General features: G+C 43.9%; 1 protein-coding gene across 1 annotated transcript in view; it reads right to left on the reverse strand.

Moving 5' to 3' along the window:
• The window catches only part of RGL1 (ral guanine nucleotide dissociation stimulator-like 1), a 103725-nt gene that overhangs the window by 15336 nt on the left and 68403 nt on the right, over positions 1–19986 (reverse strand). The window contains exons 7-10 of the mRNA XM_009994682.1: positions 9402–9586; positions 5227–5351; positions 4398–4613; positions 551–654 (exon numbers count right to left, since the gene is read on the reverse strand). Coding sequence (XP_009992984.1) covers positions 551–654; positions 4398–4613; positions 5227–5351; positions 9402–9586 — 630 coding nt within the window. The remainder of the gene's footprint in view (positions 1–550; positions 655–4397; positions 4614–5226; positions 5352–9401; positions 9587–19986) is intronic.

The raw sequence follows: 19986 nt of genomic DNA on the forward strand, positions 1-19986 counted from the left end.
CACAGAGTCTTCTGGTGTCTGTCTGGCATGCAATTAAAAAGGCCAGTTGCACAAAATTCCCCCTGTAAGCAACATTGTCTTTGATACAGGTTTGGATTTTGTAGATTGGGTATATATTTTAAGACAATGTCAGGACCAGGAGAGGATTAGTGAAGGTTTGTAGCAACCTGGACCTCTTACAACTTGAAGACAACAAGCAAGTGTGATAGTGGCCTTTTGCTGACCTTCCAGGAGCAGTGTGCATGGGCTGGGTGAGTTGCTAGTCCCAGAGCTTTTCCAAATAGGTTGTGGAAGATCCAACATGTTATAGGATAGAAGAGACCCAGCATCCCAGAGGGCATGTTGTCCCCTCAACATGAAAGAGGAGTTCCCAGTAGTCAGACCCAAAACAATGGTCTGTGCCTCAGAGGAATGAGGTTCTTCTAAAAGAAGAGATGTCCATGAAGAAGCAGCATAGGAAGACTGAGAAGAACAAGATGAAAAGAAAGAGCACTGAGCTTTTTGCCTGTTCTTGGGGCCAACCACAGGAGGAGAGGGGGGGAAAACTTACTTGGAAACACATGCCCAGGTCTTCTTTAGCCGATAGATGGAGTTGGACTGCAGTGCAGAAATGATGGCCCTCAAGGAGGAAAAATTCTTCAGGATCCTACATTCCTGTGAAAGGAGTGGTTAGAAATACAGGAGCATTAAATGTCAGCATTACAAGCATGTTAGTGCTCTTCTGTTTGACCAGAGTCATGCTTGCTGCACATTCTCACTGCTAAGCAGGCAGCTGAACAAATATTGAGCATCAAAAAACATCACTCCCCTCTCCAGCCACCAACACTTTGTGGGCTTTGGCACTTTTATCTTGTTTTCCTCTACTTTCATGTTATTTGTGGTGATGTTGCAGTGTTACAGCTTCCAGCTCTCCTAGTGAAAACACGAGTGGAACTGAGTGCATGAAGCCAAGCTCAAAAGCACAAATGTTACCTCTTCTTTAAAAGCTCTTTATAGTTACCAAACCCTTTTTACCCTTCTGGCAAGGAACCAGGCTTTGCCTCTTTGTATGTGGTACTTAAAATGTAAAGCCTCAGTCATCCAAGTGTCAATTAAAACTGCAGACATGAGAAGGAATAACCTGTTATTCAAGTACATACACACTGTTAAAGAGAAAAACCTTCCCACCTTTTCCAGAGTTGGGATCAAATCCTGCCAGAGACAGGTTCACAGCTTATGCAGCTTCTCTGGGGCAGAAGCTTTGATGGCAAAAGATACTGAAAAAGCTTAATTATCAAAAGAATCTCACAGATTCCTGGCAAAGCAATGGAAGCAAGAAGCTGGGAGGAAGTCTGGCCTGTGACTGTTGAGGAAGCCCCATAAATGTGTTGGTGGTTCTGCTCTGGGCACCACAGACTTAAGAAACTCTTGCAGATACAAAGCTCTCACAAACAGGTGTCTGTACATGCAGACAAAGCAGACAACACACATGTGCCTGTCCCATGTAGATGAGCACTTACTCATCTGACAATTCCCCTTCTGCAAATTTTTCTGGGGCTGCTTATGACACCAATAATGCTGGTTATGTAAAGGATCCTTTCAGTCAGAACAGGCACTTTGTTTCCTTTGGAGGGTGGGACAAACATAAAGCCACCTTAGCATAAACAGAAGTCAGATCTTAATATGCAAACAACTCTATGAGTTGCATTGAAGTTGGCTCAACAACTATATATATTTAATCTCTTTTATTTATCTGAAAGAAACAGAACCAAAAAACTCTCCAGGCCACTTACGAGGAGACATTTAACAAAGTGTGGCTCAAGAAGGCTGACTGAGCAGACAGCATTTGAAGCAGGTTGGCAGTTGGGTGAGATAAAGACCAAGCTCAAGATCATGTGTGGAGGACAGACAAGACCTGAAAGCTATTTTTGCATGGTTTGGGGTCAAATAAGCCACATAACTGCTTCTCTTCAGGGACTAGCACGTTTGAAAAGGTGATCCCTCTTTATGTTCAACCTGAAATTCAGGCTGGGGGGAAGGTAGATTTAGAGGCACAAATTCTCAGCATCTTTTTGGGTTGGTTTTTTTGTGTGTGTTTGTTTGGGTTTTGCTTGTGGGGTTGTTGGGTTTTTTTTCCCAACACAAGCACAGTTTGGACTGGAAGATCCAATTTGGAACCACACAGTTTGGAACTTCATGGTGTATGTTGTGTAATTTAAAGTACTTTTAGGAATTCACTATTGGATTTTGTGTTCTCAGTTATTTAACTGACTGCAGACTAAACTTTAGCAGGTTTTCATTTGTATAGGAGAAGAATTTTTAAGACCTCTTTGAATAACTTTGTTTCCCACTGTGTCCTTCACAAGGGAAAAACCAGAAAGAATCTTGTGCAGAAGCAACTTGGTTTTTTGTGAAAAAAATTAAACCTAACAGGATATTAATGATTGCACTTTCACTTTTTATTTTTAAAGAAAATATTGTGAGTGAACTTGGCTGCTCCTGCTCAGGAACCTTAGATCTAGGTGGAGCAGAAAGGGCTGGCAGTTAGAAAAAACATTCAGTTTATCTTGTAAACCAAGAAACTGGATCCAAAAGTCAGGAACTGATAACAAACATGGAACTCCATGCTGCTAAGTTACAGTGTCAGGAATATCTGCACTTCAACGTGTGGGTTATTTTCTAATTCAGGCATCTCACTATTCAAAACACTCATTTGCACACACAAAGCAGGCACCTTCCTTCAGAAGCAGGCAGCTCATGTGCCACTGGCTGTCCTACCTCTGCAATTATTGCAGAGCCTGCACGTGCTTTTTTCATGTGCTTAACTAAGACTGGAGCATTTAGTTGTGTGTATGAATTAAGGGAGAAGAACTGGTGCAGCAGAGGTGGAGAGCAATGCTTTCCATCCACAGAACAAATCCAAAGACCTGGCATCCCTGCTGGATGAGCAGGAAGCTGCTTCATCACTGCTTTCCCAGCCTGCAGACCAGCCTCCCACCCCCCTTTTAGATGGCACCCTCAGCAACTTGAAGACCTGCACACAGAAAATAGGCATCAAGCTTCCTCATCCATCCACAGGGGCTCTAAAGCAACCATGGGATGTTAACAGAAATGAGTTGACCTAAGTGCCCAAAGTGAGGGGAATGACTGCTTCCCATACCAGCTCCCTGACCCACACACTGGGTCCAGAGTTGAGGTGCCAGGACTAACAAAGCTGCTCTCAGGAAGCACAGAAGTGCATTGTCATGGTTGGAAAACCTCAGTTTGGCTTGAGCTTTTCATGGCTGCTGATTTGTACACCTGGGAAAGAATCAGTGTGGTTCTTAAAACAAAAGCCAGCACAGGTCCATAGGAATGTCCCTTAAATATTCTCTTCAAAAGAGAGATCTAATTTGCTGCCACCTGCCCGGGCCTCTGAGAGGAGTTAAAAAGCTGACAGCAAAATATTAAAAAGATCTACAAAATTAGCAAACTAGAGTTAAGAAGGGAGACAAAACCCTGTCATGCAAAGATTAAGAAACACACAATGTGCTGCAAGACTAAGGAATTGAAGCAAAGAGGGAAAATGTGTTGGAGACACACGTGAGACAATGACAAAGTAGAAAGATGAGGAGGCTGGTACCATATTGTAACACTACTTCTTTTTTTCTGGCCACTGCTTGCACTTCTCACACCCTCTGAACCCAGCTGGTTTGAATACCTGATGTAAACCATGAATAACTCATGGTTTACATATAACAAATGCCATTTCAGCCTCAAGGATTCTTTGAAACAAAAGAGTGCAAACAATAATTTCATTTCTTTCCATGTCAAAGAGACTGCTGCTTCCTAGGGGTTAAGTTAGCTCTTTGTCTGTACTTCTTTAAAACCTTGGGTTTCCTTTATTTTCACACATATATGGAAACAGGAACAATTGTCATCCATCAGATCTCATTCCAGGAGGCAGGAGAGGGAGGATGATGCTCCCTCACATGACTGACAGGGTAGCACAGAGCTTGTTCTGACTGTGCCTGCACCACTGCCAGGCCTGTTCCATTCTGCTTCAACTTTCCTCTGAAAACAACTCTTATCAACCATCATCCCTCTCACTGATATGAGCAGTATTTTCTTCCTAAGGAAGTGAACCACTTGAATTTATACCTATTTTTGCCATAAACATGACATTATCAAGTACATGGCATTCCTCATTCCTCACCCTCACTCCCAGCCCTGGGAAGAGACAAGCACCAATTTCCATGGTGGGGAAGGAACTAAGGAGAGGAAGGGTGATACTTCACCTGCTGTTACCAAGAAAGTCAGTCAAAAATAGAAAGAATTAGAACTAAGATGTTCCCTGGCCCAGGACCAATGCACACAACCCTTTCTCCCTCCCAACTCCCTCCCAAGGAACATTAAACAGCCTAGAAGAAATGCTTTACATGTGCAATATGAATCCACTTCTCAATGATCTTGGCTCTTTGCTGTGTTTTGAGTTCTTTGGTCTTCAGGATAGTGCTAAGAACACACTTGGTAACTGCATTGAACTGGGTGATGGTGGCTCTGATGGTGGGTACCAGGTGCTTGTTTTCTTCCTTATCCCTTCGAGACCAGATGCTTCCCAAGCAGTGATAGGGCACAACTTTCTTGAAGAGTTTCTAGAGAGAAAGAGAGGTGGGTAAGCCAGCAGGATTCTCCTAAATCTCTGTTGTCTACAAGAAGTAGTGCATCTTTGCAGTGCAAATTGGATCCATTATGGTATTAAAAGGTAAATATTGGTTTTCTTTTAGCTTAAAACATTCACTTTGACATACTCTTTACAGGCTTAATGCCCTAAAAAGACTGTCAGGTAAATAGTCCTGGGAAAAGAAGAGACACCTTTATATCAGTTGCATAACCAAGGGGAACGTTTTTTAGATCATATTCTTTTGAAGGAGATTGATACAGACAAACCAAATCAGAGCACTACGGTACTTAAACACATCTTTTAAGCTGTTCCTCACGTGTCAAATATTAAAGTTTGCACAAAAAGGCTTACACAGGATACAGGTCTAGGTTGTTGTTTTTTTTAGAAAACCCCACAAACAGCCTTCAGAATTACTGAAGGAAAAAGCCCAATGCATGAAGTGTGGATAACCAAGAAGAGCTGTGCTCTGTGTCCCAAGAGCAGACCTGTTCCAGAACACTATCATGATGTTGATATGACATATTTTGAGAAGCCCAGCACTGTTTTCCCCCAGCATTGCAAGCAGTACATTTCCCTCTACATACTGCATCCATGTATGTCAACTGTTCTGCCACAAGGTCCTCATGGAAAAGAGAGAAGTCTTCTGAACTGCTGCTCCCCAGCTCCTCTTCATCATCAAGGTTACAGGGGGAATGGTAATAGAACCCATCTGTCCAGGATGGGAAACACGAGTTAGCAAATGTATCCAGCAAACAGCAAAGCAAAGCAGATGTTTATTTTCAAACATTGCTCTTGTCTATGCCAGCAGAATTGCCCCAAGGGCTCTGCCTGATGTCATGGCCCCCCTGTGCTGCTCCTTCCAGTCAGGAAGAAGATGAGCAGATTAAATTGGCAAAGAAATGGTGGAAGGAAAATCAATTTGAGAATGGAGCTGTGCAGGGTCTCAGCAGACAAGTGGTTTGCACGTTCACTAGCAACTCTTCTGAAGGAAAATAAATCCCTCATTAGCACTGCAGGATTTTGTTAATCTGCTTTTCAGTATTGATGCATTTTATCATCTGAGGGGAAAAATAAGAAATCAAACTGCAAAGGGACAAGACTGCAGTTCTATCCCCACAATACTGCATTGGGAATGCTCTTATATCCAGATTTCAACTCCCATGTGGAGAAATAAAAGGAGATTATTAAATTAAATTAATTTTAATTAATTAATTTAATTAATTAAAAGGAGAAATAAAAGGCACTGTTTGTGCCTTCACAGGGGCTACACGTTGAACCAGGTTGATTCCAGCACCCCTCAACCTTCCTTCTCTGGGAGTTTTTCCTAGAAAAGGGAATGAGCACCTCTTTCTTCTCCATCTGCACTGGGAAGCAGTGACCAGGGGAGAGAGGAGAACTGTCCTCATCCAGGAACCTGATTTCTGAAGGGAAGGGATTTCACTGGCCTTCCTGGGTCACCTTTTGGGTCCCCCAGGTTGGGAACAAAGCCCCATTAAAACCCAAATGTGCCTTGTTTCCTCTGGTGAGGGAAGTCAAACAGAAAATCCCTGCCAATAAATCCTCTTCCTATTGGGAATGCTCTTATATCCAGATTTCAACTCCCATGTGGAGAAATAAAAGGAGATTATTAAATTAATTTTAATTAATTAATTTAATTAATTAAAAGGAGAAATAAAAGGCACTGTTTGTGCCTTCACAGGGGCTACACGTTGAACCAGGTTGATTCCAGCACCCCTCAACCTTCCTTCTCTGGGAGTTTTTCCTAGAAAAGGGAATACACTGAGCACCTCTTTCTTCTCCATCTGCACTGGGAAGCAGTGACCAGGGGAGAGAGGAGAACTGTCCTCATCCAGGAACCTGATTTCTGAAGGGAAGGGATTTCACTGGCCTTCCTGGGTCACCTTTTGGGTCCCCCAGGTTGGGAACAAAGCCCCATTAAAACCCAAATGTGCCTTGTTTCCTCTGGTGAGGGAAGTCAAACAGAAAATCCCTGCCAATAAATCCTCTTCCTAATCCCTTTTACTGTAAGGTGACAGTAACTCCAAAAGAAGGGAGGGGGGGAGAAAAAAGGACTTGTTGAAGACTCACAAGGAAAATACTGAGTTTGCTGCTGGTGAGGTTTCATTACCAAAACAAGCAGAGCATTTCAGGGTGTGCTGTGCAAAGGTTCATGTCCAGTTGCAGCAGAACACACATGAAAGCAACGAAGGCAGATACAGCGATGCTTCCATCACTGCTTTCCAAAATACTTTGGGTTTCCTTCCTTCATCCATTAGCAAAATCTAATCATCAACGTAAACTGCTACGATTTGGAGGGAACAACCAGTAACTACAGGCTGTGCCAGATTTCCATCTGGACATTCCAATTGCACAACTTATTGACAGGGCTAAAAGGAATCAACGGAGACCTCTGCTCCTGCTTGATTTTCTGTGACTGTTTTGTAACAATATGCATGATGAGATGGGCTGCTATTGACCTGTGACAAGAGTCACACTTTTTCTCTCTCTCTCTCTTTTTGGCTTTGTAACTCCTCCTTTTCCTCTCAGCTCTTGAAAGCCAACTGAAAACCCTCCTCGCTGGGTCGCATCCCTACTCAGAACCTCACAACCCCCTTAAAATTGGGTTCTGGAGCACAAGCCAAGTTTTTCCTTTTCTTCTTTCTTGCCTCTTTTCCTCCTTTCTCTCCCACCTCCACAAATGTGTAAGTAGCCTTCTCCCTACTCCCCAGGAAGTTGGAATCCCCTTGTACTGTAATATCTCATCATCTTCAAATGACCCTGACCCATTCAGCCCTCTCAAAGCCCAGGTGCCCCCTTCACTTCAACAACCAGGTGCTCCTTCTGAATTTTCCCTCTCTGACTCACCTTGTTTCACTGCCCAAACTGCCAGCAGGGAGGCCAGGAACAGCCTTTATTATCTGGTACTACAAGCTAACCTACAGGTATGGCTGATGGCAGCACTGAATGAAGGTCTGATCACACCAACTGCAGGCTTAGGGCTGAAATTTGTACATTCAGAGGAAAATGCAAATGTTCTAGAACAATAATTATCAGCAAGACTTGATGGCAGATAACAAACATATTAAGAGCTTTGAAAGAAATCTCTGAAATGGACAAATATGAAGTTCTGATAAAGTGACAACTCTCAAACTCTTCTCTATAGACTCCACAGGCTATTGGATTCTCCTCACCTTTTTTTTTCTAACAGCCTCTCTTTTGCCACAACTGGGAACAGTTTATCATTCAAATTGATCTGCCCATAACTCAGAAAAGAACTTCAGCTGTCACTTGAGGAAACAAATGCAGAAGCAGGGCTCCTGGGTCCTCCTGATGGCTTTGAACAACAGAAGAACCCAAATACAGCTCTCCTGAAGAAAAGAAGAACCCAAATACAGCTCTTCTTCATCCTTAATATAAGCACTTCATCTGTTCTGCAGGAAGGACACTGCTTTAGCTCACCTTTTATGGCTGGACTGACTGAGATAGGGGAGGTCAAAGGGTGTGCCCCAAACTGGAAGAAAACCTACAGCTCATTTTGGATGGGAGTGTGGGAACCTGCTGGCTGCCTATGATTGCCTCTACCCATCATACTGCCTTCTTAAGGCCTGTGACTAAATTTAACCAGTTCTTTAATAAGCTTTCATGGCAAAATGAGAGGAAAACCTTGGTAACTCTTCGTTACACCAGCCAGGAAACCTGAGCTCCCATGTCAAGCCTCCTGGGGCAAGTGGGACAACCCAGATTTCTTTGTTTGACCTGTGGGAACCAAGCCCAGGAAGGGACATCACTAGGCACATATTAGCAATCCTGGTCACCTACCTGTGTTCAATAAGGAAAACTCCTGGGATCTAGGTGGTTACTCCTTTTTATGGATGTGTTAATTTGGCATTTCCCAGCACTATGCATGGACATGGTATTTCTGGAATATCCGCCAGGCACGATGTTTTTATGGGATGAATTCTTTGTTGGGTTGTTTTTTTTTCCCCTCATTTCCTTGATTACATGAATGAATCCCTCTCCCCCCTCCACCAAAGCTGGAAGTTGATTCTATTTCTCAGCCACACACTACGTGAGCTCCTAGGACTCTGCTGCTTGTGCCACAGGAAGCTTTCTGACCAGGACAAGGGGCTGTGCCAGGCTGCAGGCTGCACACAGCATATTTGTGTTACTACAGTTCACTATTGTTTCAGTAGATTGTGACCCCCAGTAACGTAAGTTTTTCCTCTGTCCTTGGATACCAGCAGCCAGCCACTCAAATAGGAAAAAACAGCCACAGACACTTCCTTTGACATGATGGTAACTAGGAAGAAAAGCTTCATGACAACAAGGCTTTGGTCCCAGCTCCGTATTCTGCTTTTTTTTGTTGGTTTGAGCTCTTCTTGGGAGGGGGGAGGGTTGAAATGAGAAGGCCAGCTAAAGAGCAGCTGTGTGTTTTAACTCAATGACATGCAAACTGCACTGGCAATTAACCATGTAGCTGCTGCAGCAACCTCAAAGCTTTGGCTCAACATTCAATGAGTGCTGGATTTCCCAACCCACCCCAAAACGAAGAGGCACCTGCACCCTACGACTGTTTCATCCCACACAGAACCTGCAGCCTCAGACAGAGACTGATTTTTTTTAAGAAGAAACAAGAAAAGAAGTCACAGGTGAGCCTCACAGTATTGCCAATTAACGTGAGAGTTGATGAAATGTACTGCACATACATCCCTGTGGTACCCTGCAGCCTGGGAGAAGAGAGAAGGAAGTGGTAACTCACCATCAATTTCCAAATCTTGGTTCTGGAACTGCTCCAAGAGGTTCTGTGCCCTCTTCTCTGGGCCAGAGCCAGGCATATACTTCTTCAGGTAATCCATCACCTTCAGCAAACAGGTGTAGTCAGGTGGCTCTCTGAAATCCTCAGAGCACTGCTCCAGCCAGGTACGTATGATGGATGCAATGGCACTAGGAGCAAACAGAGCACACACTGCTCATCTACTGCAAGTGTTTGTACCTGCATCTGATGCAACTATTAAAACACTGACATCCACACCCCATGTAAAGACAGTTTGAAGACTTTCTGAGCAGGAAACATAATCTGTTCTTTTTACACATGGAATCTTACTAAGATATCACTTGGATTTTGCCAGGGACTTCAGTGGAGCTGCTCCTGATTTGCACTCCTACATGTGGATCCAGTGACAGCCCCCAGATGCAAACTAATAAAGAATCAAATCCACTCAAGCTATATTGAGACTCTTCTTTAAAATTCAGGATGAAAACAATGATAAAGCAATTACTAGGATGGAATAGAATAAGCTATTTCAGTTGGAAAGACCTGTGATCATCTGGCCCAACCACCTGACTGCTTCAGGCCTGACCAAAGGTCCAAGCATGCCTCTGAAACACTGCCAGGCTCTGGGCATCAACCACCATTCCAGGAAGCCTGTTCCAGGATTTGACCACCCTCTTGGTAAAGAAATGTTTCCTAATGTCCCATCTGAACGTCCCCTGAATGCAGCTTGGAACCATCCTCAGTTACCCTGTCACTGGATCCCAAGGAGAAGATCTCAGCACTTCCCTCTCCATGTCCCTCCTCAGGAAGCTGCAGAGAGCCACGAGTCAACCCTCAGCCTCCTTCTCTCCACACTAGACAGTCAAAGCTCCTCAGCTGCTCCTCAGAGGAGCCATCCAGCCCTGTCACCAGCTCTGTTGCCTTCCTCTGGATGCACTTAGGGACCTTCACATTCCTCTCCAGCCCATTTACACTTGTGTCCAGCATTACTCTGTCCTAGATGCAGAATCCAGCACTTGGACTGGTTACATTTCATCCCATTCATCACTGTCCAGTGCTTCAATCTAACTCAATCCCTCTCCAAGGCCTCCTGGTCCTCCAAGAGTCAACAGCACCCCCCAGTTTGGTGTCATAACTTGCTTAAGGGACATTGGACTCCTGCATCCAAATCACTGGCAGACACACTGAACAACACTGGCCCTGAGGAACACTGCTGGTGCCCAGTCCCCAGCCAGTCACAGCCCATTCACTCTCTGAGCTCTGCTCTTCTGCCAGTTCTTCACCCAGCACACCATGAACCTGACCATCCCACAGCTGGCCAGCTTGTCCAGAAGGATGCTGGGAGGAACAGCATCAAGAGCTTTCCCAAGAACCAGAAAAACTGCATCCCCTGGACAGGGGACCTTATCACAGAAGGATATCAAAGGAGTTCAGCTGCACTTTCCCTTGGTGAACCCATGTTGACTGTAGCTGATGATTGGATTGTCCTTTAAATGCCTTTCAATAGCACCCAGTGTTATCTTCTCCATAATTTTGTCCAGGCACTGAGGTTGGACTCACAGATCTTTAGTTCCCTGGGCTTTCCTCAGATCCTTCTCATACACTGGACTAACACTGGGCAGCTCCCCATCAGCAGGGACCTCCCTAGATTTTCAAGACCTTTGGTGGATGATCAAGAAGGGTCCTGCTACAACATCCACCAGCTCCTTCAGAACTCTGGGGTGAATCCCATCAGATCCCCTGGACTTGTGCATGTAGAACTGATACAGCTGGTCCCTTACAACTTCAGTGTCCACAAAGAGAAAGTTACTTCTCCCGCAGTCATGATCCTCTATTTGTCCATGTCTATCACCTCGGAGAATGTAGAACTGATACAGCTGGTCCCTTAAACTTCAGTGTCCACAAAGTTACTTCTCCCGCAGTCATGGTCCTCTATTTGTCCATGTCTATCACCTCGGAGTGTCCCTGCTGGCACTCCTCATGCTGCCCTGGCATTTGTTGCAATCAGTAATGATAGAAAAACCCTTTTCCCAAGTATCTAAAGCCAGAACCTCAGATCAAAGGAATTAATTGTCTATAACTGGCATAACAATCCTGCTTCCCTGTATCGCACCATTCACCAAGCAAAGTAAGACTTGCAGGTTACCTTGGGGTTAAGCTCTGTTTAATTGTTTGAAGGATCTCTGCTTAGCTCTACTGTGTCTGAGCAACTACCTGCCATTATACCCATGGCCAAATGCAGGACATCACTTCTTCATTCCCTCTTGTGCCAGTGGGAAAAGCTGCAGCCCAGCAAGGCTGCAATGTTTGCTCCCCCTTCCACTTCCTGGGATGTTGTGGGAAAACAGCAGGGAGGAAACAAGGTATTTGCAGCTCATTCAGGGCAGCAGCTTTCCCAGTGGAAGTGCTAAATCAAAGGCTTCCTTTGGTGCCCTTCCTTTCATCCATCCCTGCTGCCAAATTCTGTCGTGCAAGAAGGTATCTTGGTCCTGCTGGCAGTGCAAGACCAGAAGGTTTAAGGAGTTACAGGAGCATTGGATCTCATTCAGGAAAGTCATCCAGGACCTTCTCAGACACAGGCAGCTAAAACAACACCCGTTGCAGACAACTTCCCGTGGACAATCCTGCTAGAGGCTGAGGGGAAACCAGAGCTGATGAATCAACAGGGTTTCCACCCTGCCTGCAACAGAGGGAAGTGATCTGTTTATCTGCTTTTCCTGGTTTATGTAGGTTTTAATCCACACCCACCTATTAGATGGGTACTTAGATCCTACACAAACGTGTGCTCACAGGAATTTCTTTAGATCCTGCCTCTGCAGGGGATTTTTCATCATTTCAATCCCATTTGATAAGAAAATAAGACTTAAAAATGATGCTCTAGTTTCCCAGAAATATCAATGTCATTGATAAATGTCAACCAAGTGTGGAAAACTGGAAGAAGTCTGAAAAATCACCAAATTTCTTCAAGCTTTAAGAAACTTCAAGCCTGGATAAGGAATATTTATCAATTTGTTTTTCTGCTGCAGGAAAGACTGAGATCTTTGGTTCTTCCCAGCAGCATGCTGGTAAATCAGGATGTGTATTTTGGTGCACCAACCAGCACTGGCCACAGCACATCTTTTACAGGCTGGAAAGACACAGACTGTGCATCAAAACACTTTTTAAAGAGAATTTTGTTTCCTTGAGCTGATAGTGGGATTAGGGAAAAGGACTTTCAGGTGCAGTCATTTAACACAACACAGTGGTCATGGCCACCTACTGTGGTGTTCAGGGTAGGAGATAACATGAGGAGGAAAGAGGCCTTTGTTCCAGACTAAAAGGCACAATAAACATCTGGAGTCCCTGAGAAATGGAAGTCCTGAAGATTTCCTCTGGAACACTGAAACCATCTCTGTATTTCAAACCTTTTCCAGCCAGTCATAAACACTAGGGCAGGTGTGAGGGGTAACTCACAGGCATTGCTGTCAGGGAAAGCTAGAGAAGATGTTTAGGAGAGAAGAAACAGTTTTGTAGGGAAGCAGATCTCATGAGCTCCAGCTCCCTCAGAAAAACTGTCAAGATGACCAAGTGACAACAGCCCTGTTGTCCTGTCAGTCCTGCTTAGGGCTGTGCTGTGCAGTTAGCCAGGAGCACTCAGCCCTCCAGTCACCACATTTTAATCACATCTACAGAAACCTTCCCTTGACACTTATTCCAATAACCCTGTTTTACAAGACCCTCATGCAGTAACAGCACTCCCATTTACACTCCATGAAGAGAAGGACCATGCTCTCTGTAAAAACCTCTAACCATGGGTGCCAGCTGAAGGAGCATCTGTGCTCTTTGTCCAGAACAATCAGGCACTTGGCTTTTCAAGGTCAAATCCTCAAAACCACAGATGTAGTAGCTCCGGATCTATCAGATTTGTAGCTGCAAAATGGAAAGGGACAAGCCCACCAGGAGGACCTCCCTCTCCTCAACTGATGAGATCATGAGAGAAGTTCAAACACGACCATAGACACATGTAGACAAGATGGAATCCACCAAAAGCCAACCCAGAAAGCCCTCACCCCAGAGCTGTGTACAAACACTGACACGTTTGCTCTGCAGGGAGGGAAACCACTGCAATATCTGATCAACTCAGCTGCTCAGTACCACTCAAAATAATCCCATAGTTCAGAAAGGTTCAACGTAACTTCTCCTATTCTCCTTATCTCAACTGTATTGGTTTTTCCTCAAAACTCAGTTAACTTTCAACCCCATACTGATATCATTCTACAAGACTTACCCACTTCAACCTGTTTTTTTTTTCTCTGGTATTGTGGCAACTTTGAATTTCTAATTAGATGATTTGGAAATCTGTCAGTAATACTGTTTTGTTAAGTTTGCTGACAGGAGGAACACTGGCATTACAATGTTAGAGCTACAAAAAGGATTTATAACCGAAAATGAACATGCAAATGTGATCTGGCTGCCAGGTTTCATCATAAACCCAGAACACAGACTGTGCAGCTTGGAAGTCTCTCTTCACATTTGAAAACCATCTCAGACTGAATTTCACAAGTCTGCTCAGACAAGTTTCCACCTTCCAGGCAACAAGGAAGGCCTTCCTGGTTTAGGCTAGTGGTGCCCAAACTTTCTATCTGGAGCTTCAGGAGCACTTTTCTGAGCCAGGACAGGCAGCACAGGACACCCAGTGCTCCAGTGAAGCCAACTGCACCAGTCCAGCTCCATATCCCAAGGTGCAAGAAGGGCCACAACAGACTTTGCCCACAGCAATGCTCCCAAGCTCTTGCTCCATCCTCCTCTCTCCTCACAGTTTTAGCCATTTCCTGTAGCCCCACGTGTACCCAAAATGCTGGCACAGCAGCAGTTACAGCCACCAACACCAACCACTGTCCAATGTCCAGAGTATTTTCATTTCTTCTTCACCACAGGCAGGGAAACACTATATCTTGCCCTATGTCCTAATCATGTATTTTCTCCTGCTCTGTACCCTCTTTCTGCACTCATATCACAAACTCATGGTCATTCCTACTGACTTTACCACCTAGATGAGGTTTCTTTATGAGCATTTGCCAGTTTGGCAATGATTTGGAAGCAGCAGCCTCTCCACAGGACAAGTTCTTGTACTGAGATTGTTCACACAGTCCTTATACTAAGCTCAGTTTCCAGAGGCTTGGTTCATGGCCACTTTCATACACTTAAAGAATAAACAGTTTGCAAGACAGACCCAGTCTCCCAGCACAGGGTGAAGAGTTCACAGCCCGTTCCAGACTCTGACTTTCGCCAGCAAAAATCAGTCAAGAGGGGAAGGAGAAAAAGGTACAAAGTGCCCTACTGACCTCCTACTGCCTGACTGCTTAACTGGTGTGTTGGGGAGGGAAGCTTGCTGAAAACGGGCTGGAGAAGTGCCCGTATCTTGCAGTAGCTTTGTATTTGCTGCCCTTGAAAAGAAACTCCCTGCACTCAACAGACACAGAGACAGATAGAACGGGAGCCTTCCAAGAACTCAGGCAGGAAAAGAAACATCACAGACTGCATTTTTCATGGGCTGATGATGAGCTATAAATTTTTCCCAATCCTGCCTCTAAGAAAAGACATTTTAATGTTTAACTCCTGCCCTGCCAAACACAGACCCTGGGCTGTGGGCAGCAATGCTTTCAAGTGCCACACCCACCACAAAGCCTTCTCATTTCCACACCAGCTTTGTTTCAAGCCCATCTTGGAATGTTTCAGGGTCCAGAATCTGTCTTCTGGTGGAAGCAGCATAGTTGATTCTGTCATTTACAACCTGGGAACACAGAACTACTCATTCACTCCTGTTTGCCCACGAGCTACCACAAAGCATGATGAGACTGTGGCAGCTGCAGGTCAAACATCTCTGCTCAACTGAGCTAGCAGGGCATGGAGAAGGCAGGGAATGAGGCTCTCATGTCACACAGCCACAAATTCAATAGGTTACATGGAATTTCTGCATGGCCTTTTCTCAGCTAAGAAGTCAGCTATAGCACTGGTCCTGAAGAGGGAATGACAAGAACGTCTCTTGCTAAGAAGGACAAAGTTGTGTTTTCTTTCCTACTGCAGCTCTTCCTGAAGAATGAAGGGAACCTCAAAATGTAAAGAATCAAAGGAGAGCCCCAGTTGCAAAATGAGAATGACTGATTTCCTACAAAATCAGACAGGAATGTGCACAAAACCAGCTGTAATTTACCAAAATGCACACTGAAAACTGTGAATGGAAATTATCTTTACAGAGGGCTGTTACCTCTTCTCCACTTCCCAAGCAATGGCTCCCAGGTTTGCTCACACTGGTTAAATTAAACCAGCTGAATTTTTTCACTTCTGCTTGTTAAACAACACCACGGGCAGTTAAAATCTCAGCTTTGAAACAGGCACAAAATGTATGTAAACTGCAAGCAAAGGTTGCTGCAAGGGTAGTTGCTCACATGTAATCCATTTATAAACAATGTGCTGACAACTTCCAGCAAGGAGTCTGCTCCTCCTCTTTGGTTTGGGACAAACTGGTTGGCCAGCACACAGGGGGGCTCTCACTGGAATGGATGCATGTGAAGTCACTCAGGTTACAGCTCTGCTCCTTGCTCTTTGTTTTAATTGAGATGCTAACCATTATTTTGCTTTGCTCTCGTAATTATTCTTCTTTGCTTGGTTCTGGTTGTTTTCATAACTCTCCCACTCTTCCATTGCTTACACTGCCCTGTGTTTGACTCTGCTTCTCATGTAACCACATTGGTTGCTGCTGTTGTTTTAGCTTAATTGGCTTTACTGGAATGAATGCTGATTGTTACTCTCCCAAATGCATCTTAACTGCTTCCCACCATGGATTTCCCAGGCATCAGAAACCTTCCAGCCAATTTGCCTTCCATTTGTCTCACATTCCTTTGGTGTCTGTTCTCCTGGAGTACAATGTCTCAGGACCAGTTTTATTTCTGCAGTGCTGTATCTGTGCACATTGTTTCCCAGCAGGACTGTTGACCTCAGGAGGAAACAAAAGACAAGTTTGCTGCTGGGAATGTCTAAATGCACAAGAAGCCATGGGACAATGTTGGTTTAGCACTGTGAGAGACTCCAAATGCTGCACTATTATGCTGAAGGTTTGGGTTTTTGCTATTTTAACACAGAAGAGCAGAGGTAAATATACAAGTCATGCCATGTGGTAACTGAACAGTCCTTTAATTTTCTTTATTTGAACTGTTTTACCCACTTGCTGTGGAATGAAACAAAGATATTTCAGTTCAGCTTTGAGTTGCTTTGTCTGCGGTTTCCAATTGTGCTACATTCCAAGTTTTAATACCAAATAAATGCCACACTTTGATGATAATAAAAAAAGATGCAACTAGGAGCTGACATTCAAGACAACAAAAAAAAAAAACAGCCCCAAGCATTTTGATTCATTTCTGTGGCCTGTCATTCATCTGAAGGAGAGCACCACCAGTCTACTCAAAATCAGCAAACCAAGGCCAGTAAGAGAAGGAAACTCAACCTCATACTCCAAGAGGAGGCTTGAAAGGACTTTTACTGTTACTCAAGCTCATTTAAAAGCCTCAGGACTCAGCCATGGCAGTGCTTGGGACTGCAGAAGAAGAATGTTTTAGGGCTTAAAGCTACTTTATTTTCTGTACTCATAAACTGTTTCTGCTTCTCATTCAGCTGGTCCAACTCCAGTAAGAATCCTCTATTGTATACATATTGTATACAAAATCTATACATATATATACACAATATATAACAATATATATATACACATATATTGTATACAATATAGAGAGGGGAAAAAATATTGAAATAAAACTATTAAATCCTCATTGAAACCTCCTACTGCAACCAGGAGACCAGTTTCCCAGTTCTACTGCTTTCCCTTTAGTATCCTTGAGAAATGTAACCTAAACTGGGATGTAGAAAAGCTCCTAAACTTCTTCTGGTTTTGTCAGAAGGAGAGATGCAAACAAACAGAGCAGGAAGGGGCTCACTGCTTGCAGCACAGCATTTCCTTTCCATCACCTCTGCCCTGGCTGTGAGGTCTCTTACTAGCTACAGACACAAGTTGTTTCTATGTACAGGGGGATCACAGCAGGCTCTTGTCTCTCATTGTATTTCCCAACATGCCTAAGGGGTATCTTGAAAGACAAGAAACCACTGTTCCCCTGCTGGAAAGCAAGCAAACCAAAATACAAGGTCCATGGGCAAATAGGGCAACATTGTCTGCCTCTTGAAAAACCTCTCCTGCAGGTCATTTCAGGCTCATACCACTGTATTTTTGAGAGACATCTTCAAGTAACTTGATTCAGTGAACATTAGTCTGCCCAGAATACGAACATTGTGGGAAGCCTGGATTTCCAGGTTGGATATTTTTCTGTGTGTCCTGACTTCTGAGAACTTGACTGGCAGAAATCTTTCAAACTCACAGCAAGAAGCTCAGCACCTTTTATCCACAAAGTGGGATGTGCTGCACCAGCTCTCCAGGTCCCATGCACCCAGCAGGAACCTCAGCAACGTGGCCTCAGCCCTGCTCATTAACAGTGAAGTTATTGACTTCCAAAAGGTAAAAAGCAGGCACAATAGTTTATACTTTGTTGGCTATATAGTTCTTTCTCTCAAGCAGCTCCAGCCAGGTCTTTAATGCTTATATTCTGGGAAAGAAGTGTCCTGCTCCTTTAACACACCACCCCTTCAAATTGACAAGAGTCTGTGATTTGGAGACAGTTTTCTGCCCATGCTGCATTTCCCAGAGGTCAAAATCAACACCATCCTTCAGTGGGTGCAGGGAAATAGAGCACAAGTTAGCTCCCAGATCATTCTGACTAGAAAACAACCTTTTCACAGGGAGTTAAAAGTTAACTGAGGAACTGGTCTGCTCTGAGTAGAGATGACAGCAATGGGGCATTGCTCCTCCCTTGCTGACAGGCAGCACACACCATCTCAGAGGACTCAACTCCCCAAACAACACCAGTTCCTTAGCTTGCTGACCCCCTTCCCAGAACATCAAAAGGTGCCTGAGATCTCCTGGATATTACACTCCTGTTTAAGTTGCCCATGACTCCTGGCTGGTAGGGTGTGTAAAGTCTTCATAGCAGATGTAAGCAAGAAAGTGCTGTTTCTTTTTGCTCTGCTTCCCATTTGCTTGTTGTCAGGTGACATGCACCAAACCACACATTTGAGCTATAGAACCTCCTTTAAAAATAAAAAGATAATTAAATTATAGCACTGATTCTCTACAGCCCAATGTGCCCTATCACACAGACCTCTCTCTAATTCCTGATGCTACTCATCATGCCAATTATTCCTATTTGTGTTTAATGTATGCATGGTTTTATTCTGAATTATCACATCTTTGGGTGTTGCATCTACTCTTTTCTTTTTGAATGTCAACATAAATCCTATGCTAAAAAACATGCAGTGGACAGAGAGAACTCCAAAGACAACAATGACCTGACTAAGATGAGGAGGTGACACCTCAACAGAAAAACACAACTGAGAAACACCACCAGGCAACCTTGTTTATGTGACACAAGGACAAGCAAAAAAAATTGCTTATAGGAGGAAACAGAGGGTCAAGTAAGTTACTCCTTGCAACTCTTATCAGACAATTAAGAGAGGCATGGCATCATATTCCTGGAAACACAGGCTGAAGTCCACCTAACTAGGACATTTGACTGGGCTATACGACCTTTTCTGGACTTGATTCCTCTGTTACTTGTGATCATGAACTTTCTGACTGACTGAAAGTAGGGAGACCTGTGGAAAGAAATGGAAGGAAAGCCTGTGGACATGAAAAGCTAAGGTTTGTCTGAAATCTTGCTTAAAAAAAAGCAAAAAAGAAAGCTTAAGAGTCATGCATAGCAGGGGTTTTTTAGTTCACAAAACCTCTAGTGCTGTTCAGAACCTACTCTTTAAGGTACCAACTCTCTTTGTATTTTTAAAGTTAAAAAAATAAATGACAGTATCTTTCTTTAAACTGGGTAGCACTGAATGCAGTTTTAAATAAAATGGCAATAATAACAAAAAATCCCACAGACATTTTTTTATTAGATGTCATTCAATCAGATCCCTGGAGAAAAATATTCATTCTTTTGACCACTCCAGCAGCCCAGGAATCATCATGGTGCTTAAGTGAACTGGAGAAAAATCTCCTTGGCAAGTTTCCAAACAGAGCTGAAGTGATCTTGGGTCAGTAACAACTACATGTCACTGCAACAAGTGTGAGAAGTAACTGCTGGCTTAGCCCCAGCATCTGGAAACACGAGGACAGGTTTAGAGCTCCCACGAGCCTCTCAAACAAAGCTGTGCCACGAGTAAGCTCAAGCCCTAGCACAGGACTGGCAGGGTCTGAGCTACAGGAATGCTAAAATAATTTTTAAAACATACATCTATCAGGCATTTCCTTCCCAAACCATGTCACAGTTCTGTATTACAAGTGCAAAAAGCACAGAGAACTTTGACATGAGCAACCTGTCAGCCTAGAGTGCACCAAATATGACATAATATTCGTCCCATATGTACCTAAGGTTTTGAAAAACAAACACCTCTCTTCTTTAAAGCTTCATGAGACACATAAAGAGCCATAAATTCT

This window comes from Chaetura pelagica, unplaced genomic scaffold (assembly GCF_000747805.2).
Source record: "Chaetura pelagica isolate M959 unplaced genomic scaffold, ChaPel_1.0 scaffold363, whole genome shotgun sequence".
Lineage (NCBI taxonomy): Eukaryota > Metazoa > Chordata > Aves > Apodiformes > Apodidae > Chaetura > Chaetura pelagica.